This window comes from Leuciscus leuciscus (genome assembly GCF_965113295.1).
Source record: "Leuciscus leuciscus genome assembly, chromosome: 1".
In the NCBI taxonomy this organism is placed as follows: Eukaryota; Metazoa; Chordata; class Actinopteri; order Cypriniformes; family Leuciscidae; genus Leuciscus; species Leuciscus leuciscus.
In genome coordinates, this window is record NC_138725.1 from 66,534,347 (window position 1) to 66,560,811 (window position 26,465).

General features: G+C 39.0%; 3 protein-coding genes across 13 annotated transcripts in view; 2 read left to right on the forward strand and 1 right to left on the reverse strand.

The window, feature by feature from the left end:
- Positions 1-980: 980 nt before the first annotated feature.
- On the forward strand, positions 981-4,259 carry LOC309481358 (uncharacterized protein). Its single transcript, XM_082146263.1, has 4 exons — positions 981-1,141; positions 2,200-2,358; positions 3,050-3,097; positions 3,229-4,259. Exons 1-3 carry the CDS (start codon positions 1,001-1,003, stop codon positions 3,068-3,070), a joined length of 321 nt encoding a protein of 106 aa, XP_082002389.1. The 5' UTR covers positions 981-1,000; the 3' UTR covers positions 3,071-3,097; positions 3,229-4,259.
- Positions 4,260-6,061: 1,802 nt separating this feature from the next.
- On the forward strand, positions 6,062-17,614 carry LOC309481086 (uncharacterized protein). 3 transcript variants are annotated; one of them, XM_082145861.1, is made up of 8 exons: positions 6,062-6,699; positions 6,900-6,998; positions 7,107-7,478; positions 7,644-7,745; positions 8,093-8,325; positions 11,071-11,249; positions 12,473-12,566; positions 12,660-12,799. In XM_082145861.1, exons 1-8 carry the CDS (start codon positions 6,450-6,452, stop codon positions 12,663-12,665), a joined length of 1,335 nt encoding a protein of 444 aa, XP_082001987.1. In that variant the 5' UTR covers positions 6,062-6,449; the 3' UTR covers positions 12,666-12,799. The 3 variants fall into 3 exon arrangements, with proteins under 3 accessions (XP_082001987.1, XP_082001986.1, XP_082001988.1); XM_082145860.1 differs by having other exon boundaries at positions 6,064-6,699; positions 6,897-6,998; XM_082145862.1 differs by lacking the exons at positions 6,062-6,699; positions 6,900-6,998; positions 7,107-7,478; positions 7,644-7,745; positions 8,093-8,325 and adding exons at positions 15,013-15,104; positions 15,328-15,442; positions 15,760-16,032; positions 16,171-16,344; positions 16,430-17,614 and having other exon boundaries at positions 11,077-11,249; positions 12,660-12,796.
- A 134-nt stretch (positions 17,615-17,748) lies between these two features.
- Positions 17,749-26,465, reverse strand: part of LOC309481039 (uncharacterized protein) — a 44,502-nt gene continuing 35,785 nt past the window's right edge. For 8 of the 9 annotated variants that reach the window (XM_082145800.1, XM_082145799.1, XM_082145798.1 and 5 more), the window contains 3 exons: positions 23,856-24,034; positions 22,539-22,632; positions 22,306-22,445 (listed from right to left, as the gene is read on the reverse strand). In XM_082145800.1, coding sequence (XP_082001926.1) covers positions 22,440-22,445; positions 22,539-22,632; positions 23,856-24,034 — 279 coding nt within the window. In that variant the 3' untranslated portion in view covers positions 22,306-22,439. Of the gene's footprint in view, positions 18,676-18,760; positions 18,935-19,072; positions 19,346-19,662; positions 19,778-20,000; positions 20,093-22,305; positions 22,446-22,538; positions 22,633-23,855; positions 24,035-26,465 lie in introns of those variants that run through there. The other variant, XM_082145801.1, reaches the window with a different exon arrangement.

The window sequence follows — 26,465 nt, forward strand, 5'->3', positions numbered from 1 at the left end:
CGTTTTGCTTAAATATTATAATTGATGCATTTCTTTGTCATTAGACTCATGATGTGTCAATAATAACAATATAACTTGGCCTAACGTTACTGCATAAATCTGGAATGAGAAACCCCAGACAAATGTCACGCGCCTTTTAACAGTCATACAGGAAATAGGAAAAACATGACTTTACATGTGCTTGCAACTCTGCTGCTGTTGCTGTTTTATCAGTCAGTGGTTAGATCAGCGTAGCAGACAATAAACGGGACAAGGGACGTCGCGTATGGGACAAATCAATTAGGCCCAATATACAGACGTCCCGGCTAATAGGTGACACGTGACAGTTGGCATTGGCAAGTGGCTAGGTTAGCCAGTAGTACTAACCCCCTTTATAGTAACAACCTAGTTTAAGGAATTCTAACGTTACAATTGTGCCTCTTGTTACTGGATCTCATGTTCCAAAAACAAGTTGTATTAAGGCTTTAATGTCATTTTTTACTTCATTTTAGAGATGCCAGGAAGTTCAAAGAAAATGTGCCCAGGGTGCAACACCCTAATAAGTGTTGCATACAAGGCTTGCCCGCTTTGCAAACAACTGCAGCCATATAAAGCAAAAGTTGCAGCGAAGAGATGCAACTTTCAAAATAAAAAAAATGAATGGAAGGAGTCAGTCAAGAAAAACAACAACAGGACAGTTGTTCTCAATAGCAGCCATGTGTTGGTAAGGTTAGGTCAAAGTTCAGAATTCTAATAGGAATTTATGAAGTTAAGTCAATTAACACAGTAAAGTTTAGCAGTCAATAGCCATGTTTCCATGTAATTGTCAAGCGAACTTTTGAAATGTTTCGAAAAAGTATAAAATATCAATCAGGTATATTTCTATCAACTGGGTTGGAGGGAATTCATTAAGATCCCGCGAGGGGATCCTCCCACACTGAAGCTGTCCCTAACCCGCCCCGTTTCCCACCAGCTTTGGGCTGCAAACAACCCAACCCTTAGGAGATGGGACCTCGGCACTATGGGGGCCGTTACCGGAGAAAGACTCAGGGTCCCGAGCAACACCGCCCAAGTGGTTTCCCATACACCACATTTCCCACGCCGCATGTCAGATGGGGATTTAGTGCTGGGCTCTTCGCTCGCTGCTACTGAGGGTTTCCTGGTTAGTTTCTTTTCCCCCGCTTAGTAATGTGCCTGACTGCGTAAACAGCTAATCATTGATGTGACTTAAATGTTCTTTATGTCAGAACTTGGGCAAAGCTGTTACCATGTTCCATTCAGCACATTAACTCTTTTTTGAAAAAGACAAAAACCACCTCAAGCGACCGTAAAATGTTTTTGCTAAATTGAGGACGTTTTTTCCCCAAATTTTGATGGAAACATGGCTGGTGAAACATGTAGTAGTAATGAATTCCTTGATATGAGTTGTACATTTAATATGACCATTAAACAGTTGTCATGAAATTAATATTTAAATTAAATTATTGTATTCGGTGCATGTTTTTTTTTATTTAATAATGTTTTTATTTCAGCTTGACAAACTTGCTGCCCTTGATTTATTAATTTTTTCCCCATACTACTTTTGGGGAAGAAGTGCAAAGGAAGCTTGGTGGCCGATGTCATCCTAGGAGGGGATTATATTTTGGATCCTGATTTGCTTCAGAGGGTTAAACATATGTATGAAGCTGTGCTAAAGAGTAAGTCTTTTTTTACAAATATGAAGCTCTGGATTAATCTGAAAACACTGGTAACCCTAAGGAACCCAAAGCAATGTGAACCCACAAGTATCATTATCTTTATTTTTCTATTGATGCAAAGTATGAGCATTACTTTCAGCCATAATAGGATAAAGCAGCATGTGATCACCCAATTGTTTTCTTTAGCAGTTAAGCCAAGTCAAAATGCTAGATAAAAAGTAGGCAGAAAATCTAGAATGCTCTGATCAGACATTAAGAGACAGCATTACCTTGACTAGGAACTCGATGACTATATTTGTTGATATAGACTGTAGATAATTAATTTTACTTTTTAATCATAGCATAACACAAGTAATGTACAAATCAATCTTATTATATATACTAGCCTGTTATCATCACTCGCCCGCAGGTCCTCTTCCTTGTGGTTCAATAATTAGTCATAGGCTATATGGAATAAAGGGGCACTGAGATTAAGGCAAACCGTTTAATTTTTCTTGTGTGTGATGTTTGTCTTGTCTGCAAGTTCATTTTCAAAGACAGAAGAAGGCCACAAGTAGCACAGAAACTACAGCACCTCCAGAAGCCACTGAGACCAACGGCACTCCAGAAGCTACTGCCACTGAGACCACAGGCTCATCAAAAGCCACAAGACCCTGGGGCCAGAAAGCAAAAAAAAGACAAAGTGAAGTATATTTCCTTATTAGTCAGTAATGTTTTATTAGAACTGTGTTAATAAGTATGTTATCACAGAACTATGTTTTTTTAATATAGTACCAGTCAAAAGTTTGAACCCACCTACCCATCCAAGAGAATGGGAAAGCGTGTCCAAACTTTTGACCGATACTGTATATTCTAAATTAGTCATTTAGACTAGTAAATTAGTAAACTTACTGTATTTAAATATTAAGCATAGCGTCAGTTCTGGCAGGTCACATTAGTCAAGCTCGCATCAGCTGATCCACGTCTACCTATAGGAATACGACGCCTATATACAGTAACGTCTATTACTGTATACATGTATAAGCTCCTTCAGTATTATCAGCAGCTATCGCGTTTCTCAGGAGCCAATTACCCTCCTCCATCCCCAGCTCCACCTCTCGTCAGTCATTATAGCATTCTGATTACCCCTGAATCAGACTTAAATTCTCTTAATTATATTGTACATTCAAATGAATTAATGATATCTGCAATACATTTATGTCTGCTCTTATGATTCTATGCTAGGCTGCATGGATGTGCTGGGAGTTCTTGCCCAGAACAGAACCATACCACCAATCCAAACTATATGCTAACTGTCAATCATATTTGACGATAGTGGTCTTGACAGAAATAGTGTTTAATAAAATGTGTTATCTTGTATGTTTTTTATACAGATCCAGTCCAACAGAGGGTAGCCAGCAAGATGAAGCAAAAAAAAAAGTGTTAAGTACATTTTCTCTATTTAAAATGATATGATGTATCAACTACACATTGATTCTGCCGTCACAGTTAGGTATTGTCTATACTGGTATATTGGTATACTTATTTCAATGTTATATTGACTGTCTTTCAGATGAGTGTCCAGAATGCTGTAGGAGAGTGAGGCAAAACAACTTTGACTACTCCAAGGTTTTGAAAAGAAGAGTGAGAGAGGTTTGTCTTTCTAAAGCCTTTTCAACTGTCTTGCTTTATATCAATGTACTTGCATTCACTCATTATTAATATTTAAATCCTTTTTGATTCTACAATGAATAAGGCCCTGTGTCCACGAAAGCGTTTTTTCACGCGACTGGCATATTTTTCCAATAGTTTTCAGTGGGAGCGCCGCTGAGTGTCTTTTTCACGCTGATGCACTGAGCATTCGTCGTTTTTTACCGGTCGCAAAGAGTTGAAGAATGTTCAACTTTGGGTAAAATGCAGCGCTCATCACTGTCACTTTTTACCCAGCTGTCCAATCACAGTGGAGGAGGGGCGGGACTATCTTGAAAATACATTCGCCAAAGAGGGACATACCTGGAAATTCAAGCTTCGCCTTTTGCGTTTTACACTCAGTGACACTTTACCGGTCGCCAAGAGTTGAAGAATGTTCAACTTTGGGTAAAATGCAGCGCTCATCACTGTCACTTTTTACCCAGCCGTCCAATCACAGTGGAGGAGGGGCGGGACTAATAACACACAACCGCCACACTCTGCTCGTACAAAGTAAACAGATGACAACAACAAGCATAATAATTAAACAAAATAATTTTAAACTAGAGCCAGAGCAAATACTTTATAATCTATCGACATTTTTATATAGAAACAACACAGAAACAAACAATCTGTGAAATGAGATACTAGTAACACTTTCGCGAATATTCCGTATAATAACAAGAAGCAAAGCATCTCTACTGGAAAAAAAAAAGCCAAACGCTGCCAAAACGCTCTCAAGCACTCACAGCTAGGCGTTATCAGCTGGCTAAAAACGGTTTGGTGGACACACAGCCTTAGCCTGACTACGTCAGACTTCGTACTTCCGCTCAATTTCAGTTCGCTTCTGTACTCAGTCTGAGATAGCGACCGTTTTCCCTGTTTTCCTCCGGCCTCAAAACAATCAACGAACAGAGGGCGGGCTGAGAGCCGTGACGTAGACGCTGATTGTACCGTGGATGCGTAGATTTACTTCACATAATCTGCAAAAGTCGTTCACAGCCATGTTCACTCCGGTATTTCGCTCGATGGTTTTGTTTTCGCATCATACATGTGTTTGCAACACGGTCTCACCCCTATTCGTCACATACTGCCGTTTGGTCATTTTCCCCTCACGTCCAAAGGCCGACGTTGAGGGTACCCCCTATTCGTCGCTTGACAACGGAGAGGGTCGTCCGATAGATTTGAGTGCAAATCCCTCATCTTTGAATTTTGACGAAATGGGGTTACCCATCCAGCGGTTTGCCTGCGCTGGAAAGTATGGTTTTAGGCGACTGATTTTATGCTGCAAATGTGTATTTTGCAGTAGCGTGCGGCGCATATACTGTTACAATCATTGGCGCGGTGACCATACATTTTCGTGGGGCAGAAACCCTTGTCTGAATCGGTATAACGACTTTTCCTTTCTCTTTTTTATATAATTTTGGGTTACATTAAAATTACATAATTACAGGACTTTATATTTGCTGTATGCTTAACACGTGCCTTAAAGGTGGGATATTTTATAATTGTAGATCACATAGTTTGATCATTTCCCCCTCACGTCCATAAGCCGACGTTGAGGGTAGCTACCCCCATTCGTCGCTTGACAACGGAGAGGGTCGTCCGATATTTGAATGCAAATCCCTCATCTTTGGATTTTGACGCAATGGGGGTTATCCATCCAGCTGGAAAGTATGGTTTCAGGCGATTAATTATGCTGCAAATGTGTATTTTACAGTAGCGTGCGGCGCATATACTGTTACAATCATTGGCGCGGTGACCATACATTTTCGTAGGGCAGAAACCCTTGACTAAATCGGTATCACGACTTTTTTCTCTCTCTCTCTCTCTTTTTTTTTTTTTTATATATAATTTTGGCCTACATTAAAACGACATAATTGCAGGACTGCATATTTGCTGTAGGCTTAAAACATGCCTTAATTTAGGTGGGATATTTTGCCGATGGTATTTCAATTTGCAATTGCTTATACTATAGTGAGCCTACAACTTTGCTTTTTTTTTGCGTCAAAAAAAATTAATAAACAATATTCGCCTACTTTTATAGAACTTTCATCTCAATACTGATTATGATGTTGTAATAAATTAAATAGCCTACTGCAGAAATGTTTATATTGCTTAATATGGACATATCCTTTGGCAAAGTGATGGATGCATTCTGGGAAGTGGTGTGTTTAAATGTAATGGCTACATATACCCGTGTTTCCTTCACTTAGACATTTATGCTGACCCTTTAAAATTATATTAAAAAATATTATAAAAAAATATTAAGACTGTACTTTTTAATTATGATTGATATTTTGGCGCAATTTTGTGCAACACGTCACTGTGTGCGACCATCGCAGAAACCATTGCCCAGCGCGATTCCACCACGGTAAGTCGCTTACAACAGTCTCATAAGAAAGAGAAATGAATAAGCATTTATACGTCCAAAAGTAATACAATTACGAGTTTATAAAAAAAAAGAACATGTTGTAGGCCTATATATATATCAGGGTACCGTCGTCGGTGTATGAATGAATGAATGAATGGGTGAATGTGAGGCAATCTGTAAAGCGCTTTGGTGGCAATGAGTCTGTTGCAAGCGCCTATATAGTCCATTTTGTGTGGAAATAAACTCATAATTTTATTTTGGACGTGTAAATGCTTATTGAGGGATTATTGGGGATATATATATATATATATATAGTTTAAGTCTGGCAAGGCAAAGTTTATACAAGTATCCTGATCATGTTATTCCTGTTTGTTTATCCAAACACAAGGATGTGTTCAAAATATCATGAACCCTAAAGCTCACACAAAAACTTATTTTTAAAGCCATTCATTTTTTATGATATTGTGATTGCATGAATGAACAAGAGCACCATTTACTTAACTTCTTAGCCTAGTAGTTATTCATATTGTAATATGTAGTTTGGTGATCTATTCTTTTTTGATTTGTTCTTCTCTTTCTCTGCAGGTTCCTTAATCCCTGTCCTTTAAAAAAAAAAACATCACCTCATTACATCGGAAAAAAAAGCACTTTTAAGAGCCACATTTGTCTTGTATCTTGTTACTCTCTCTACTGTTGTATTGTGTTCTCTCTCTCTTGCTGTCTTACTGACCATGTCTGATCCTGAGATGGACCGTCTCCTGAATGAGATGAGTGACCTTGTTGATCAGGCTGAACATCAAGCTCACCTCCAACAGCTCATTGGCATGCACCAGGAAGCAGAACCATCCACCAGTCAGCCTTCCACCAGTAATCCGTCCACCAGCCGGCCATCAAACAGCAAGCAAGATGTTAGGTGGATTAAGAGGGACAGTGAGGGAAACATTATTTACGGCAGGCCCAGATCATCCCGGAAACAAGCAGGTAAGATTTTTTCTACATTAATGTTTATTAAAATGTAGACTCCAGATCTAGTTTTGTATCTTGGAAAGGTATACCACATAATCACAAGTCATGGGTCTGAATTAGAATATATCTGAGGTTATTATTACGTACCTGTGCCTAGCATCAGGTAAAGTTTGTGTCATTGAGTGTAAAAAGCAACAGCTTTTTTGCTACAGCAGGTCCCAGTCACAGCCAGAGTCGAAAGACTGGTGTCTCTCATGTCAGGGCTCCGGAAACCAGTGCGGAAATGACCATTGACTTTCCTTCCGTTTCTGCAGGTGTGTTATTTATTTTGACTTCACTGGTTCAAAACAGTATGTTCATTTATTATAAAATCGCCATTGTTCAATGCTACTGTTTTTAAATATTGTGCATTGTTTTAACAGAGTCCTTCCTTCAAGAGCTTAAACGCTCACTGGGTGAGGACATACATGAAGATGAAATGGCACTTCAAGCCTCAGCAGACTGGTCGACTCGAAAGAGCCTCATATCAGGGTGGTGGGAGAAAGAGAGACCCCGACTGGTCAACACCATGGTGGCTCGACAACATGCGGCAACTCGGATCTGCCAACATTGTGGAAATGGTCCAGCCGTTATCCGTTGTTGTGACTGCCGACCACACCCATTCCTCTGTGGCCAGTGTGATGTCAGGGTCCACCAAGGTCAAGTGTTCCACAACAGGGATTCGATGACACTTGCATTTTTTCATCCATTGCCTCCCACAACTTGTGTTGTGGAGAGGGTTCTAACCCAGTGTGGTAAGTTGTAGTTTTTAAGTCACATTCTTAGACTTGACTGAAAAACGAAATGCTGTTTTCTGATAGGTCGATGAAGCCGTCAAGTGCATCTTGTTTAAAATAGTTTCCAGTAAACAAATGTTATTGTTTAATTCTCATCCATGTGTTTTTTTGTTTGTTTTTAAGAGCGTCTTGTTCCTTTGGAGATGCCAGAGACAATATGCGGTTGTCTACAAGTATCGTCCAGTGTCATCGCAGGACAGTCCATAGTTGTGGTTACAATGAATGGTAAGAAGAACTTTATGGGTTTGGGTGGGGGTCACTTCTGTAGAATTTTCTTTTTGATTTTCTCTGATTTTCTTTATCATGGATGGAAATCCAGAGGTGTCAATAGGTTGTGTGTTGATTAGATTGGCTGGGCCCACCTATGTGGAGGAAAACAATTAACCTTTGTTTGAATGGGGATAGTTAATTTGCCTGACAAAAGTGTGACTTCCTATAGAGTGCCTTACAAAATGTTTGTAGAAGTGTCCTCCTGATCCATCCTTAGTCAAATGTTCCCATATCAGTTGTCAGAATGACACAGTTTGGTCTGTCAGAATTAACTTTGTGTATATATTTCCTTCTTTTTCCAGGGCGATATGATCTCAGATTGCCTCAGATTATATGCAAAGCATGTGAAGCCACTTGGAGTCCTGGAGTGGATGACCTGATCCGTAATGACTACTGGCCTGCCACTTCTCACTATTCAACTGTGTACGCAACAGATGTCCTTTTTTCTTTTGAAGAGCTGAAGATGGCTGCACCAGGGATGTCTAGCCAAGCATTTCTTAGAATGCTGGATCAACGCACTGTTCGCTTTGGCCGTGTAAGTATTTGTGGTAATAATTGCGTAACTCCATATATAATACTATGAGGGCATGATGATGATGATGATAGTACACATGAACAGAGCCATTAGACCCTTTATAGACAACCATAAACTCATGTTCTCAAGGCCGGACTTACCATTGGGCTTGACTGGGCTCAAGCCCATGGGCCCCGCCCAATAGGGGGCCCCGCCCGTTTACGTTAGATTTTTTCAATAATATGTCAGTCATTTAATTTTTCATTTAAAGTTTGTTGATTGGTCTAGCATTGTTACCTGGCCCTGCCCTGCCATGAAAAATGTAATTTAATTAGCTAAATTAAATGTCAGTCATCTTGAGGTTTGCTGATTGGTTATTGGCAGTTACGTAGTGCCTCGTTTACTGCCGAACCGTTGAAAAAACCTGTCCGCATTAGACAGTAGCCGCGTTTCCATTAACCTTCAAATTGCGCAAATTGAAATTGCGAATTGAAAATAAGCACAATGGAAACACGTCAATTTCGCAAAAACTCCCGTTTATCGCAAAAAAGTTTTTACGCTCTCATGAGGAGGTTTTTCAGGCAATTCGAAAAAGGAATATTTCGCAAAACTGCAATGGAAACCGTTTTTGCGCATTTACAGTCACCTGACTTAGAAGACGCGGTGTGTTTGAGGTCCATGTATAGCTACGCAAATAATAATAATTTAATATTATTTTATCATAACATTTAATAGGCTATATTTAGAAGACGCTTTTATGCAAAAAAGGAACAAAGCTGAGTGTGGAGCGCGCACTGCATGACACGGAGGCGCGAGCGCGAACACTTGCATTTTCCTATCAACAGTGGAAACAACTTAAAATAGCCTAGGCTACTCTATCATTTCTTGTCATACAGAAAATAATAATACATTATTCCCATCTACTTTTATTTGTGTAAACTCACAATAACAAGAAAATGTTGTGCTTTTGTAAAATAAAATAAAACAATCAGACGCTTTCATGATCTCCGTAAACTGGAGCGCGAGAACTGAAACAAAATATAGCTTATGTAGGCTAAAGCTTGAAATGTCCACTTTAAATCGAACAAATTCGAATCGAAATCTAATACCTTCTGATTAATCTGTATGAAAGGTGCATTTCTCTCCAAAAGCGCATCTGCTTAACAGCGGAGATGGAGATGTGATTTTAGCCAAAACAATAGTTTATTAATAATATTAATGGCTCTTCTCATTCAGCACTGCGGAAAAACATCAATTCCATGTTCTAATTTGGCCTTAGAAAACCAGTCAAATCGACATGTTTTCCATATTAATTTGTGAATATTTTAAATGTTTAATAAAGGGGCAAAAATCTGAAAATTCGTCGATATTTACTTTTTTGCGCAGCAGTTGGTGTAGCCAGTTCAAATAAAAATTTTGGTGTTCAACTTTGCGTTTTAAAAAGACAACAACCGTTCATTTTTCGTTTTTCAATTACGGGTTAAAAAAGGAAAAACGAATAGGCACAAAAGTAGCCTACATGGATCGTTTGGACAGAATACGAGACAGAGTTCTTTATTAAATTCATAAAAGAAACAATAATTAGCCTATAGGAATACTGGATTCTAAATCTCAAAGAAATGCCACAATCAAAACATATGTTTTCCAGGTAAATAAGTGTTTTATTCTCATTCTGACCAAGACATTTGTGCATTGCAATAAACTTATGATCACTTTGAACTTTTTTAATCATTATGTATTTATTGGAAAAAACTTTTTCAAGCTTCAATCAGTGGTCATATAAATAAATGATTACGTTTTTTTAACATGTAACACTGTCTACGGTACCAGTCACCTTTTGAAAGTAGCTTTGCACTTCAAATAACGATTGGATCGATTATATTGTTACGCCACCAGATGGCGACAAATGACTTTTAAAAAAACATTTGTCATTGAATCGTTCATTCAGGAGATTCGTTCAAAAATGCTGATTCATCTATGAAACAAGTGTATTTGATTGAGGAATTGAATCATTCATTCAAACCAAAGTTTTTTTTATTTTTTTATAATTCAGATTAATTAAACATTTTTAATAGACTTCAGCAATTAACATAAATTATGTTATTTTGTTTAGTTGTTTGTTCAGAATCGTGATCTCTACTTTTTATTCTCAGTTTATCCAGAATTGTGTAGCTCTAATACATAGCTTGTGTATGTATCATTTGTGTTCTATTTAAAGTAATGTATAGCCTAGAAGGCAGGGCCCGAAAGTGACTCAAGCCCAGGGGCCCCCACCAACCTAAGTCCTGCCCTGCATGTTCTCTCATCAGCAGTTTGCACTGAGACATTTATGGAAAAACAGGTCATTCTGAAGATCTCAAATTCAACTCCAATGGCTACCGACTTTGACATCTTCTCCCCAATATCATTTCCTGATCCCAGAAGTGTTCCCTTGGATTAATGGGCTAAACATTGCACAGGCTTAATTCTAAACAGTATGGAAGCCGTTGTAGCCCTCTTTGCGTATAGATTTAGACTGAATGTCAAACAATATCCTGTATGTTTAATGGCCAGGTTCCCCAAATACACCAGTGTATAGTGTATGAGTGAAGTTTACACATTGTTTATTTCCTTTGATATGTATTCTAAGGAGTGGTAACAAAGTTTGTACAAACATCCCAAAATATATCCATTTAGAACATTTTACTTCAGTGTCGTATATTGTTTAATTTGATCCGTTTTACTGTTCTCTTTTGTTCTCTTTTACTGAACTCTTCTTTGAAACAGAGCGGAAACATCACAGCAGACAGCTTCCGGAAAAGCTTCTTGGAGTGGGAAGCTGTCCGATTCGAAGTGGACAAATTATGCCAGGAGGACCACTTTGACTGCCCAGCGTGCAACCCAGACATGCTTGCAGTATCCGTTGATGGAAACCGTAAGCACTACAGATTCAAGAGTGCAGCAAGGTACTGTGTGTGCATTGACGGTCCATTACTTTGAAAGTAACTGCTGTGAATTCAAAATCATATGAATATTTAAAGTTAAAGGTGCTGTAAGCGATGCCGGGAGTCGTAACTTCTTGTTGACATTCGAATTGTTGTCAAACAAAACGGAGGCTAGCTAGACCCTCCCTTCTCCTCATCCCGTCTCCTCCCTCCTCCCCTCCCTTCCGGCATAAAGGAAAGTCAAAGTAGTCATTACAAACAAAGTTACGTTTTACTGATACTTCATTCAATGTGTAATGTCGCCAAGTTAGATAAAGGGTTTTATATATTGCAGAACAGAATGCAGAAAAAGAGAAACATTATTTTAAAATCGTTTTGCCACCTGAAGCTATAACTATAGCTCCCATACAAGGACGCAATAATAGCAAGATAACGTAGCTTCGCGTTTCCCAGTGAGCATAAACAACGGCGGCGGCGTAAACAAATTTAGTCAAAGTTGTCAACAGCCTATAAATGAACATTCAAATTCATAACAAACAGTGGATGAAAACAATCATTCACACAAATTGTCGCCCTACTGTGAATTTGCTTGATCATTTACAATAGAGATTGAGCTCTGCTAGAAACATATATGTTGTATTCACCAAAGTTAACGCTGACTGCATAGTTCTAGCTAATTACATCCTTGTGTTGGTTTGGCGAACATTAACGTCAATTTAGAAAGAAATATGGATTTACCTGTTCTGCAAAAACAGAGCAACTGAATGTGGATCGGAAGCCCTTCTGCCGGCGGAGTTCTCCCACCTTTAAAAGGTTTTTCCGATGTAAATTCGGGACTTCACGCGTTCCTTATCCTTGTCCCTCTTCTTTGCAATTTGTTCATCGGAAATGTCGTGTTTCGGCCATAATTCAAACTTCCCTCTTCATGCTTCTCTCTCCTCCACACACCCACTTCATGTGCACGCGCACTAACCCCCTAAACCCCACACTCAAATACTTCTTGTCGGTGATTGGCTGGAGCACTGTTTGTTGTGTTTCGTGGTGCGGGTGAGCCCAGTTTCTTTTTGTTGCCGTTTGTGGAGCCTGTGGTGTCTACAGAGACCGTGTTTTTTTACAGTGTGTTCAGGGGACAGGCAGCTAGCGGATAGTGAGGAGATGTTTGCTGTATGTGACAAAAAAATGTTTGGCCTAAAAAACGCGTGGCATCGCTTACAGCACCTTTAATATGTATCTCTTTTATTTAGATCGGAGGAAAAAGCCATCTTTGATGGCGTGTTCATCGCGAATGATGATGACGTTGCAAAATTCGTGGACTATGTCCATACCTCAACCAGTCATGTAAACTTGCACAACTTCACTATATTTACCTATAAAACACCACGTCCTACAGAGTACTTTGTTTGAACAAGTTTGGACTGTTCATCTTCCAAGTTTTAGGTCTCTGGAAGAGGTGTCTGTGGAGGGCAATGGTCAGCGGCGCGTGAAACGTCTCAGAAGTCCTCAGGAAAAACAGACGAGGAGGGCCTGGAACTCGCTGTATGTCGTCATGGGGTTCTCACCGTCATGGGGTATGTCGTCATGTCGTCATATGTTCAGGGGGGAGATTTTTGCCTACCCCCTGTACCTACAAAAGCAAATGGCCTGTAAGCCAGTTACATTTTTTGCAATGGATGTGGCATGCAAATACTGGCCTTACCTCCAGAGAGTGACAGAGAAATGCCCTGAGCTTCAGGATCTCCTCACCATGAGGCCATTTCTTTCTGTTTTTCATGCCAAAGCTCATGATTTCAAATGTGAGGTAAGAAAAAATGATTGTCCATGACATTTTCTTTCCCTGAAATCTTATCAAATTATAGACCCATTTCAAATCTTCCATTTATGTCTAAAATATTAGAAACTGGGCTCTTTCTTGCAACAAAATGATATCTATGAAAAGTTTCAGTCTTGATTCAGACCGCATCATAGCACTGAAACTGCGCTCGTTAAAATCACAAATGATTTACTTTTAGCTTCTGACCAAGGCTGTATCTCAATACTAGTTTTACTTGATCTTAGTGCTGCGTTCGATACTATAGATCACACATTACTCTTAGATCGACTACAAAATTATACTGGTGTTCAAGGACAAGCACTAAGCTGGTTCAAATCATACCTATCTGACCGCTACCATTTTGTCTATTTAAATGGAGAAAAATCGATCATAACTCCAGTAAACTATGGAGTGCCGCAGGGATCTGTATTAGGCCCTCTGTTATTTTCAATATATATGATGCCACTTGGAAATATTATAAGGAAACATGGAATTAGTTTCCATTGTTATGCTGATGACACTCAAATATATATTTCATCACGGCCGGATGAAAACGCTAAATTTTCCAAATTGACAGAGTGTGTTAAAGATATAAAAGATTGGATGACGCGTCATTTTCTTTTATTAAATCCAGACAAGACAGAGGTAATACTTATCGGTTCAAAAAACCGCCCACAAAACCTCGCACAATACAACTTTAACATCATAGGATGTCCTGTTACTTTATCCTCTACAGTAAAAGACCTGGGTGTTATACTCGATTGCAACCTGTCTTTTGAAAATCATATTTCATATGTTACAAAAACAGCCTTTTTCCAACTTAGAAACATTGCTAAGCTACGTAATATGCTATCAGTTTCTGATGCAGAAAAGTTAGTTCATGCATTCATGACCTCGAGACTGGATTACTGTAATGCTTTATTAGCTGGTTGTCCTGCATCCTCAATAAACAAGCTACAGTTAGTCCAAAATGCCGCCGCTAGAGTTCTTACGAGATCAAGAAAATATGATCATATAACACCGATTTTATCATCACTGCATTGGTTACCTATAAAGCTCCGTATTAATTATAAGATATTGCTACTGACTTATAAAGCCCTAAACGGCTTAGCTCCAGTCTATTTAACGGATCTTCTATCACCCTATAATCCATCGCGCTCTTTAAGATCACTAAATTCAAGGCTTTTGGTCATACCTAGGATATCCAGAACCACCAAAGGAGGGAGAGCATTTTCACATTTGGCTCCAAAACTCTGGAATAGTCTTCCTGATACTGTTCGTTGCTCAGACTCGCTCTCCCAGTTTAAAACTAGATTAAAGTCGCATCTCTTCAGCCAGGCATTCATATAATCCTACAGTTCAAACTACAATCCGGCCTCTAGCTCATAAATGCCAGAGGAGAACTGGCCCCCGACTGAGCCTGGGTTCTCCCAAGGTTTTTTTTTCTCCATTAGGTCACCTGATGGAGTTTTAGGACACCATTAGGTCACTTGATGGAGTTTTTTGGTTCCTTGCCACTGTTGCCTTTGGCTTGCTCAGTTGGGGATATTTTGGGGATATTTAATTTAATTTTATCAATCAATAAATTCCTCTTGAAACAAACTTTGTTGTATTATTTTAATGTAATACTGTGAAGCTGCTTTGATACAATCTGTATTGTGAAAAGCGCTATACAAATAAACTTGACTTGACTTGACATCAGAGTACCATTCACCTACTGTCCTGCCATAGTGCTCTATGCCATTTGACTACTGTCCTGCGCCACTGTTTCATGCTATTTCTTCACTATCCTGTGCTATTTACCTAACCCTTTCATCATGGGACAGTAATCAAATGGCACAAGACAGCAGATTAATAGTTCCATAGTACTGTAAGTTATTATCTCTGAAAAGTTTGTGATTCAAGTCTGCACAGTTTCTTCTCCTACTGCTACTGGAAAGAAAGGTGATAATCTCATATTTTTTATTTTTGCAGGACGCATAGACATGCTGACGATCATGGCCATGCGCTGGAACCAACAAAAGTTTGACAACTTGGCTTCTACCCTTGCCCGCCGATATCGGAAGGTAAAGACACCAGTTTTCCCTTATGCAAAATGCATAGCGATATTGTAAAATAAAATATTAAATGTTCATACCATATATATTGATAGTCCAAGTACATACGAATATACTGTATATTTAATTAGTGTTGTATGTGGTTTTCTAATAGTGAAGGTACTTCACAATCCTTATCAACAATTATTGTCAAAGTTGTAGGCGTTTCCCTCATTGTCATTTATGTTTGAAGGCCAAAATAGCCCTGCAATGCCAGTTGCATAACCTGGAGGCCATGAAAACGGTAATGGACATCTCAGACAGTCAACTGGAGAGGTGGATCTTTGATGTCAATGAGTGGGCAGAAGGTAGGATATACTGTTTTATACTGTTTGATATGGTGCTTGATGTATCACTTCTGACTAAGCTTGGCTGCAATTCCAAAGAGGCTCATTGTAATCGTAGTCAAAGAGCACATACTCTGATTGCTGATGACGTGTGGACAAGATTATCCCCATGGGGACAATAAAGAACCGAACTATACTCAAACTTAGCTACAAGTGTAGCCTCTCAGTTACAGAGAAATATGAAAAGATTGTTGAGGCTTTATTTTGCTCATACACCAAAAATATTTTTTCATGGAATCAAGAAGCATATCTCTTATCTCTTCATTTCTTCCTCTCAGCAACAACATCCCCAAATGATGCTGATGTTGCCGCTGTTGCCAGCCCAATAGAGGAGCTGGTGGCAAGTGTTAAGAGGAGGTCCCAGCGTCTTTATAAGGACAGTGACGGATGCAAAGGACGTGCCCGAATCCGCCGAAAGATCAGGGAGGAAAAAAAAATCGTAAATTCTGTAGTGGAGAAGTATAACACCTTGGTTCCTAATGCAGAAAAACTGACATTGGACACCATTCTATCTGACGAGATTGTTTGGCCATGGCAGCTTACACACGGTGGTATGTACACAATTCCGTTGACTTTGTGCAATAGTCACATAGTAGGACAAAATCTGTCATGCCTCGATTGTAACCCCAGAAAATATTGAAATACTAATCTTAATTACAACCGACTTATGTTTCATCTATGTATTTCAGACTCTGTAGATCTAAGGACAAAGAGGAAGGCGTTCGACATTGTGATGGCAGTAAGGAGACTTGAGGAGGAGAAGAGGATTCTTATTGCAGAGATGAACAAGCATTGGAAGTCTCTTTGCACCCGTGCAGACACCCTGAAGCAGATGTCATCCCAGCTTTCTAATGTGACATCAGGTATGTATTTGTTATACTTGGCATACATTACAATGTTTCTGAATGTTTCTGATTAATAAAGGCTCAATGTGTTTTAACATGTAAGGTGAGACGTGGGGCCTGCTTCAAGATGGTATCCGAGGTCTACAGAGCTTGACGATGAAGAACAAGGAAGCAAGCAACAGCCTGGCAAAGCATGCAAAGAAATGTTATGTTTATGTTAACATTTGTTTATGTTGTTTTTTATTGTAAGTAAATGTCGGATGTATGATAAAATAATATGTTAAGTTTTATGTGTGAAGTATTTGAACTCAAGGCAAATATCCCTCTGGGGACAATAAAGGAGGCTATCGCCTGCAAAATGGGCTTCATGATTATATGTAAAAATGTAAACGTTGTCATAGGACTATAGCAAGCACATCATTGGAAAGGTCTCAAACCTCAACAGTAACATATGTCAGTCTGAAGAGGATACATTACTCCTGATTTGAATTATTGACCTCTGCTCTGAACCTTGAACCCAGTACATGTTTGTACAGGCTTGTCATTTAGCAACAGAATGTGCTACACACATAGGACCAGCTCTTATAGAAAGCTCTGGACCTTAGCCGTCATGCAGATATGGTCTCCAATGTTTAACCACTGTAAGCACTGTCAAATGTGGTAATAAGCTATTTTGACTTATTTAACGATTCAATTTTTTAAATCTGATGAGACCAGTGTGTTCCCCATCCCCCCCAAAAACAGGGTATATCCAAAATTCTACACTGCCAACTTCTACTTATGAGAAATATACCAATATATTTTGAAACTACAACTTCAACTAGAGACACCCACAGAACACAGTTACAAAGCTAGTGTTACTTGTAGTTCTTCCGGGCTGGGTGGGTGGACTTGTTCGACTCTGTTTTTCTGCTGTCTGCTGTGAATGGGCTTCAACTACACTCGAAAAGTTCAAAACTGAGCAAAGTGTTGTTGCTGGTGACAAAACCACTGATTAAATGTGTACATTGAAGCTATACTGGCGTTAAAGACCCCCTGACCTGCATTGAGGGATATGGGATTCATATGTGACCCGCTCAGCCCACATTGTAGTGTTCTGTCTGACAGCATACTGTAATGTTTCACCAATAATAATACTGGAATGACATAATTAAAATAATGTAATGAATACCATGATAACATCTAAATAAATGTTGATAGATGTAGCATTATAGTTTTAAAAATATCAATTAACAAAGCAATCCAGCTTCCCTGGCAATAAGACAGAAATAATAACATTAAAGAAATACATATAAACCATATGATCTCATGAATAAATGTTATCTGTGTATCCATGTAAGATGTATCTAGGAGATGGAGGAAACTGTCATGATGAAATGTCTTCTTCCCCCTAGTATAAACACTGTACTTAAGACGACACACCACATTTTAGGCATTTATTAGCTTATACAAAAACAACACACATAGCTCAGACACATAACAAAAATCACAAATGCAAAAAGTGAAGAGCATGTCGAGTGATTACAAAGGCCTGGTAGGGACTGACCCTGTGATACATGATGGGCAGCTATGGAGTGATTTGCAGTGGTGGTAGTGCAAAAGTAAACATTGCAGGGATTTAATCAGTGCAAAGCTGTGCATGTTTAATATGACTATGGAAAAAAAGAGTGTAATAGTATTGCTTAACAAAAACAATACAAAGAAGATCAAATAAATAGAACAACAGAAACTTAAATATATTTCTAAAAAAAAAAAAAAAGATTATACAAGCCAACAGGGGTAAATGTTGGGACCACAGCCCAGAATGTGTAGAGGGGCTAATGTAGCCTGTAAGACAGTGAAATGGATAGTGGATACTAGACAATAGACAAAGTGATGTGATGGTTGGCGCAGGGTGAGACTCATGCTGAAAAGTCCATTTCTCCCCTAACCTTTTCTGTGACATTGAGTTGCTGGTTTGCCCTGGGGACAAATGACCTCCTCGTTTTTGAGCATGACAGAAGACTGCTACTGCAAATTATCCTCAGTTTGTTAAATGATTAACCTCAGCTCCATGCCAAACACAGAGCCAGCTTTCCTTACCAACCTGTCCCAGCGGCCCTCTTCTTAATGCTGCCTCCCCAGCACACAACCGCATAAAAAAGGACTCTGGCCATGTTTAGTCTTGCTCAGAGTCACTGCTGGTATGGTACTCCTCAGAATCACTATCGAAGTTAATTTCGGTTTCAGTCAGAACTTGAACATAACATTTCTTTGCATGCTTTGCCAGGCTGTTGCTTGCTTCCTTGTTCTTCATCGTCAAGCTCTGTAGACCTCGGATACCATCTTGAAGCAGGCCCCACGTCTCACCTTACATGTTAAAACACATTGAGCCTTTATTAATCAGAAACATTCAGAAACATTGTAATGTATGCCAAGTATAACAAATACATACCTGATGTCACATTAGAAAGCTGGGATGACATCTGCTTCAGGGTGTCTGCACGGGTGCAAAGAGACTTCCAATGCTTGTTCATCTCTGCAATAAGAATCCTCTTCTCCTCCTCAAGTCTCCTTACTGCCATCACAATGTCGAACGCCTTCCTCTTTGTCCTTAGATCTACAGAGTCTGAAATACATAGATGAAACATAAGTCGGTTGTAATTAAGATTAGTATTTCAATATTTTCTGGGGTTACAATCGAGGCATGACAGATTTTGTCCTACTATGTGACTATTGCACAAAGTCAACGGAATTGTGTACATACCACCGTGTGTAAGCTGCCATGGCCAAACAATCTCGTCAGATAGAATGGTGTCCAATGTCAGTTTTTCTGCATTAGGAACCAAGGTGTTATACTTCTCCACTACAGAATTTACGATTTTTTTTTCCTCCCTGATCTTTCGGCGGATTCGGGCACGTCCTTTGCATCCGTCACTGTCCTTATAAAGACGCTGGGACCTCCTCTTAACACTTGCCACCAGCTCCTCTATTGGGCTGGCAACAGCGGCAACATCAGCATCATTTGGGGATGTTGTTGCTGAGAGGAAGAAATGAAGAGATAAGAGATATGCTTCTTGATTCCATGAAAAAATATTTTTGGTGTATGAGCAAAATAAAGCCTCAACAATCTTTTCATATTTCTCTGTAACTGAGAGGCTACACTTGTAGCTAAGTTTGAGTATAGTTCGGTTCTTTATTGTCCCCATGGGGATAATCTTGTCCACACGTCATCAGCAATCAGAGTATGTGCTCTTTGACTACGATTACAATGAGCCTCTTTGGAATTGCAGCCAAGCTTAGTCAGAAGTGATACATCAAGCACCATATCAAACAGTATAAAACAGTATATCCTACCTTCTGCCCACTCATTGACATCAAAGATCCACCTCTCCAGTTGACTGTCTGAGATGTCCATTACCGTTTTCATGGCCTCCAGGTTATGCAACTGGCATTGCAGGGCTATTTTGGCCTTCAAACATAAATGACAATGAGGGAAACGCCTACAACTTTGACAATAATTGTTGATAAGGATTGTGAAGTACCTTCACTATTAGAAAACCACATACAACACTAATTAAATATACAGTATATTCGTATGTACTTGGACTATCAATATATATGGTATGAACATTTAATATTTTATTTTACAATATCGCTATGCATTTTGCATAAGGGAAAACTGGTGTCTTTACCTTCCGATGTCGGCGGGCAAGGGTAGAAGCCAAGTTGTCAAACTTTTGTTGGTTCCAGCGCATGGCCATGATCGTCAGCATGTCTATGCGTCCTGCAAAAATAAAAAATATGAGATTATCACCTTTCTTTCCAGTAGCAGTAGGAGAAGAAACTGTGCAGACTTGAATCACAAACTTTTCAGAGATAATAACTTACAGTACTATGGAACTATTAATCTGCTGTCTTGTGCCATTTGATTACTGTCCCATGATGAAAGGGTTAGGTAAATAGCACAGGATAGTGAAGAAATAGCATGAAACAGTGGCGCAGGACAGTAGTCAAATGGCATAGAGCACTATGGCAGGACAGTAGGTGAATGGTACTCTGATGTCAAGTCAAGTCAAGTTTATTTGTATAGCGCTTTTCACAATACAGATTGTATCAAAGCAGCTTCACAGTATTACATTAAAATAATACAACAAAGTTTGTTTCAAGAGGAATTTATTGATTGATAAAATTAAATTAAATATCCCCAAAATATCCCCAACTGAGCAAGCCAAAGGCAACAGTGGCAAGGAACCAAAAAACTCCATCAAGTGACCTAATGGTGTCCTAAAACTCCATCAGGTGACCTAATGGAGAAAAAAAAACCTTGGGAGAACCCAGGCTCAGTCGGGGGCCAGTTCTCCTCTGGCATTTATGAGCTAGAGGCCGGATTGTAGTTTGAACTGTAGGATTATATGAATGCCTGGCTGAAGAGATGCGACTTTAATCTAGTTTTAAACTGGGAGAGCGAGTCTGAGCAACGAACAGTATCAGGAAGACTATTCCAGAGTTTTGGAGCCAAATGTGAAAATGCTCTCCCTCCTTTGGTGGTTCTGGATATCCTAGGTATGACCAAAAGCCTTGAATTTAGTGATCTTAAAGAGCGCGATGGATTATAGGGTGATAGAAGATCCGTTAAATAGACTGGAGCTAAGCCGTTTAGGGCTTTATAAGTCAGTAGCAATATCTTATAATTAATACGGAGCTTTATAGGTAACCAATGCAGTGATGATAAAATCGGTGTTATATGATCATATTTTCTTGATCTCGTAAGAACTCTAGCGGCGGCATTTTGGACTAACTGTAGCTTGTTTATTGAGGATGCAGGACAACCAGCTAATAAAGCATTACAGTAATCCAGTCTCGAGGTCATGAATGCATGAACTAACTTTTCTGCATCAGAAACTGATAGCATATTACGTAGCTTAGCAATGTTTCTAAGTTGGAAAAAGGCTGTTTTTGTAACATATGAAATATGATTTTCAAAAGACAGGTTGCAATCGAGTATAACACCCAGGTCTTTTACTGTAGAGGATAAAGTAACAGGACATCCTATGATGTTAAAGTTGTATTGTGCGAGGTTTTGTGGGCGGTTTTTTGAACCGATAAGTATTACCTCTGTCTTGTCTGGATTTAATAAAAGAAAATGACGCGTCATCCAATCTTTTATATCTTTAACACACTCTGTCAATTTGGAAAATTTAGCGTTTTCATCCGGCCGTGATGAAATATATATTTGAGTGTCATCAGCATAACAATGGAAACTAATTCCATGTTTCCTTATAATATTTCCAAGTGGCATCATATATATTGAAAATAACAGAGGGCCTAATACAGATCCCTGCGGCACTCCATAGTTTACTGGAGTTATGATCGATTTTTCTCCATTTAAATAGACAAAATGGTAGCGGTCAGATAGGTATGATTTGAACCAGCTTAGTGCTTGTCCTTGAACACCAGTATAATTTTGTAGTCGATCTAAGAGTAATGTGTGATCTATAGTATCGAACGCAGCACTAAGATCAAGTAAAACTAGTATTGAGATACAGCCTTGGTCAGAAGCTAAAAGTAAATCATTTGTGATTTTAACGAGCGCAGTTTCAGTGCTATGATGCGGTCTGAATCAAGACTGAAACTTTTCATAGATATCATTTTGTTGCAAGAAAGAGCCCAGTTTCTAATATTTTAGACATAAATGGAAGATTTGAAATGGGTCTATAATTTGATAAGATTTCAGGGAAAGAAAATGTCATGGACAATCATTTTTTCTTACCTCACATTTGAAATCATGAGCTTTGGCATGAAAAACAGAAAGAAATGGCCTCATGGTGAGGAGATCCTGAAGCTCAGGGCATTTCTCTGTCACTCTCTGGAGGTAAGGCCAGTATTTGCATGCCACATCCATTGCAAAAAATGTAACTGGCTTACAGGCCATTTGCTTTTGTAGGTACAGGGGGTAGGCAAAAATCTCCCCCCTGAACATATGACGACATGACGACATACCCCATGACGGTGAGAACCCCATGACGACATACAGCGAGTTCCAGGCCCTCCTCGTCTGTTTTTCCTGAGGACTTCTGAGACGTTTCACGCGCCGCTGACCATTGCCCTCCACAGACACCTCTTCCAGAGACCTAAAACTTGGAAGATGAACAGTCCAAACTTGTTCAAACAAAGTACTCTGTAGGACGTGGTGTTTTATAGGTAAATATAGTGAAGTTGTGCAAGTTTACATGACTGGTTGAGGTATGGACATAGTCCACGAATTTTGCAACGTCATCATCATTCGCGATGAACACGCCATCAAAGATGGCTTTTTCCTCCGATCTAAATAAAAGAGATACATATTAAAGGTGCTGTAAGCGATGCCACGCGTTTTTTAGGCCAAACATTTTTTTGTCACATACAGCAAACATCTCCTCACTATCCGCTAGCTGCCTGTCCCCTGAACACACTGTAAAAAAACACGGTCTCTGTAGACACCACAGGCTCCACAAACGGCAACAAAAAGAAACTGGGCTCACCCGCACCACGAAACACAACAAACAGTGCTCCAGCCAATCACCGACAAGAAGTATTTGAGTGTGGGGTTTAGGGGGTTAGTGCGCGTGCACATGAAGTGGGTGTGTGGAGGAGAGAGAAGCATGAAGAGGGAAGTTTGAATTATGGCCGAAACACGACATTTCCGATGAACAAATTGCAAAGAAGAGGGACAAGGATAAGGAACGCGTGAAGTCCCGAATTTACATCGGAAAAACCTTTTAAAGGTGGGAGAACTCCGCCGGCAGAAGGGCTTCCGATCCACATTCAGTTGCTCTGTTTTTGCAGAACAGGTAAATCCATATTTCTTTCTAAATTGACGTTAATGTTCGCCAAACCAACACAAGGATGTAATTAGCTAGAACTATGCAGTCAGCGTTAACTTTGGTGAATACAACATATATGTTTCTAGCAGAGCTCAATCTCTATTGTAAATGATCAAGCAAATTCACAGTAGGGCGACAATTTGTGTGAATGATTGTTTTCATCCACTGTTTGTTATGAATTTGAATGTTCATTTATAGGCTGTTGACAACTTTGACTAAATTTGTTTACGCCGCCGCCGTTGTTTATGCTCACTGGGAAACGCGAAGCTACGTTATCTTGCTATTATTGCGTCCTTGTATGGGAGCTATAGTTATAGCTTCAGGTGGCAAAACGATTTTAAAATAATGTTTCTCTTTTTCTGCATTCTGTTCTGCAATATATAAAACCCTTTATCTAACTTGGCGACATTACACATTGAATGAAGTATCAGTAAAACGTAACTTTGTTTGTAATGACTACTTTGACTTTCCTTTATGCCGGAAGGGAGGGGAGGAGGGAGGAGACGGGATGAGGAGAAGGGAGGGTCTAGCTAGCCTCCGTTTTGTTTGACAACAATTCGAATGTCAACAAGAAGTTACGACTCCCGGCATCGCTTACAGCACCTTTAACTTTAAATATTCATATGATTTTGAATTCACAGCAGTTACTTTCAAAGTAATGGACCGTCAATGCACACACAGTACCTTGCTGCACTCTTGAATCTGTAGTGCTTACGGTTTCCATCAACGGATACTGCAAGCATGTCTGGGTTGCACGCTGGGCAGTCAAAGTGGTCCTCCTGGCATAATTTGTCCACTTCGAATCGGACAGCTTCCCACTCCAAGAAGCTTTTCCGGAAGCTGTCTGCTGTGATGTTTCCGCTCTGTTTCAAAGAAGAGTTCAGTAAAAGAGAACAAAAGAGAACAGTAAAACGGATCAAATTAAACAATATACGACACTGAAGTAAAATGTTCTAAATGGATATATTTTGGGATGTTTGTACAAACTTTGTTACCACTCCTTAGAATACATATCAAAGGAAATAAACAATGTGTAAACTTCACTCATACACTATACACTGGTGTATTTGGGGAACCTGGCCATTAAACATACAGGATATTGTTTGACATTCAGTCTAAATCTATACGCAAAGAGGGCTACAACGGCTTCCATACTGTTTAGAATTAAGCCTGTGCAATGTTTAGCCCATTAATCCAAGGGAACACTTCTGGGATCAGGAAATGATATTGGGGAGAAGATGTCAAAGTCGGTAGCCATTGGAGTTGAATTTGAGATCTTCAGAATGACCTGTTTTTCCATAAATGTCTCAGTGCAAACTGCTGATGAGAGAACATGCAGGGCAGGACTTAGGTTGGTGGGGGCCCCTGGGCTTGAGTCACTTTCGGGCCCTGCCTTCTAGGCTATACATTACTTTAAATAGAACACAAATGATACATACACAAGCTATGTATTAGAGCTACACAATTCTGGATAAACTGAGAATAAAAAGTAGAGATCACGATTCTGAACAAACAACTAAACAAAATAACATAATTTATGTTAATTGCTGAAGTCTATTAAAAATGTTTAATTAATCTGAATTATAAAAAAATAAAAAAAACTTTGGTTTGAATGAATGATTCAATTCCTCAATCAAATACACTTGTTTCATAGATGAATCAGCATTTTTGAACGAATCTCCTGAATGAACGATTCAATGACAAATGTTTTTTTAAAAGTCATTTGTCGCCATCTGGTGGCGTAACAATATAATCGATCCAATCGTTATTTGAAGTGCAAAGCTACTTTCAAAAGGTGACTGGTACCGTAGACAGTGTTACATGTTAAAAAAACTTAATAATTTATTTATATGACCACTGATTGAAGCTTGAAAAAGTTTTTTCCAATAAATACATAATGATTAAAAAAGTTCAAAGTGATCATAAGTTTATTGCAATGCACAAATGTCTTGGTCAGAATGAGAATAAAACACTTATTTACCTGGAAAACATATGTTTTGATTGTGGCATTTCTTTGAGATTTAGAATCCAGTATAGGCTAATTATTGTTTCTTTTATGAATTTAATAAAGAACTCTGTCTCGTATTCTGTCCAAACGATCCATGTAGGCTACTTTTGTGTCCATTCGTTTTTCCTTTTTTAACCCGTAATTGAAAAACGAAAAATGAACGGTTGTTGTCTTTTTAAAACGCAAAGTTGAACACCAAAATTTTTATTTGAACTGGCTACACCAACTGCTGCGCAAAAAAGTAAATATCGACGAATTTTCAGATTTTTGCCCCTTTATTAAACATTTAAAATATTCACAAATTAATATGGAAAACATGTCGATTTGACTGGTTTTCTAAGGCCAAATTAGAACATGGAATTGATGTTTTTCCGCAGTGCTGAATGAGAAGAGCCATTAATATTATTAATAAACTATTGTTTTGGCTAAAATCACATCTCCATCTCCGCTGTTAAGCAGATGCGCTTTTGGAGAGAAATGCACCTTTCATACAGATTAATCAGAAGGTATTAGATTTCGATTCGAATTTGTTCGATTTAAAGTGGACATTTCAAGCTTTAGCCTACATAAGCTATATTTTGTTTCAGTTCTCGCGCTCCAGTTTACGGAGATCATGAAAGCGTCTGATTGTTTTATTTTATTTTACAAAAGCACAACATTTTCTTGTTATTGTGAGTTTACACAAATAAAAGTAGATGGGAATAATGTATTATTATTTTCTGTATGACAAGAAATGATAGAGTAGCCTAGGCTATTTTAAGTTGTTTCCACTGTTGATAGGAAAATGCAAGTGTTCGCGCTCGCGCCTCCGTGTCATGCAGTGCGCGCTCCACACTCAGCTTTGTTCCTTTTTTGCATAAAAGCGTCTTCTAAATATAGCCTATTAAATGTTATGATAAAATAATATTAAATTATTATTATTTGCGTAGCTATACATGGACCTCAAACACACCGCGTCTTCTAAGTCAGGTGACTGTAAATGCGCAAAAACGGTTTCCATTGCAGTTTTGCGAAATATTCCTTTTTCGAATTGCCTGAAAAACCTCCTCATGAGAGCGTAAAAACTTTTTTGCGATAAACGGGAGTTTTTGCGAAATTGACGTGTTTCCATTGTGCTTATTTTCAATTCGCAATTTCAATTTGCGCAATTTGAAGGGTAATGGAAACGCGGCTACTGTCTAATGCGGACAGGTTTTTTCAACGGTTCGGCAGTAAACGAGGCACTACGTAACTGCCAATAACCAATCAGCAAACCTCAAGATGACTGACATTTAATTTAGCTAATT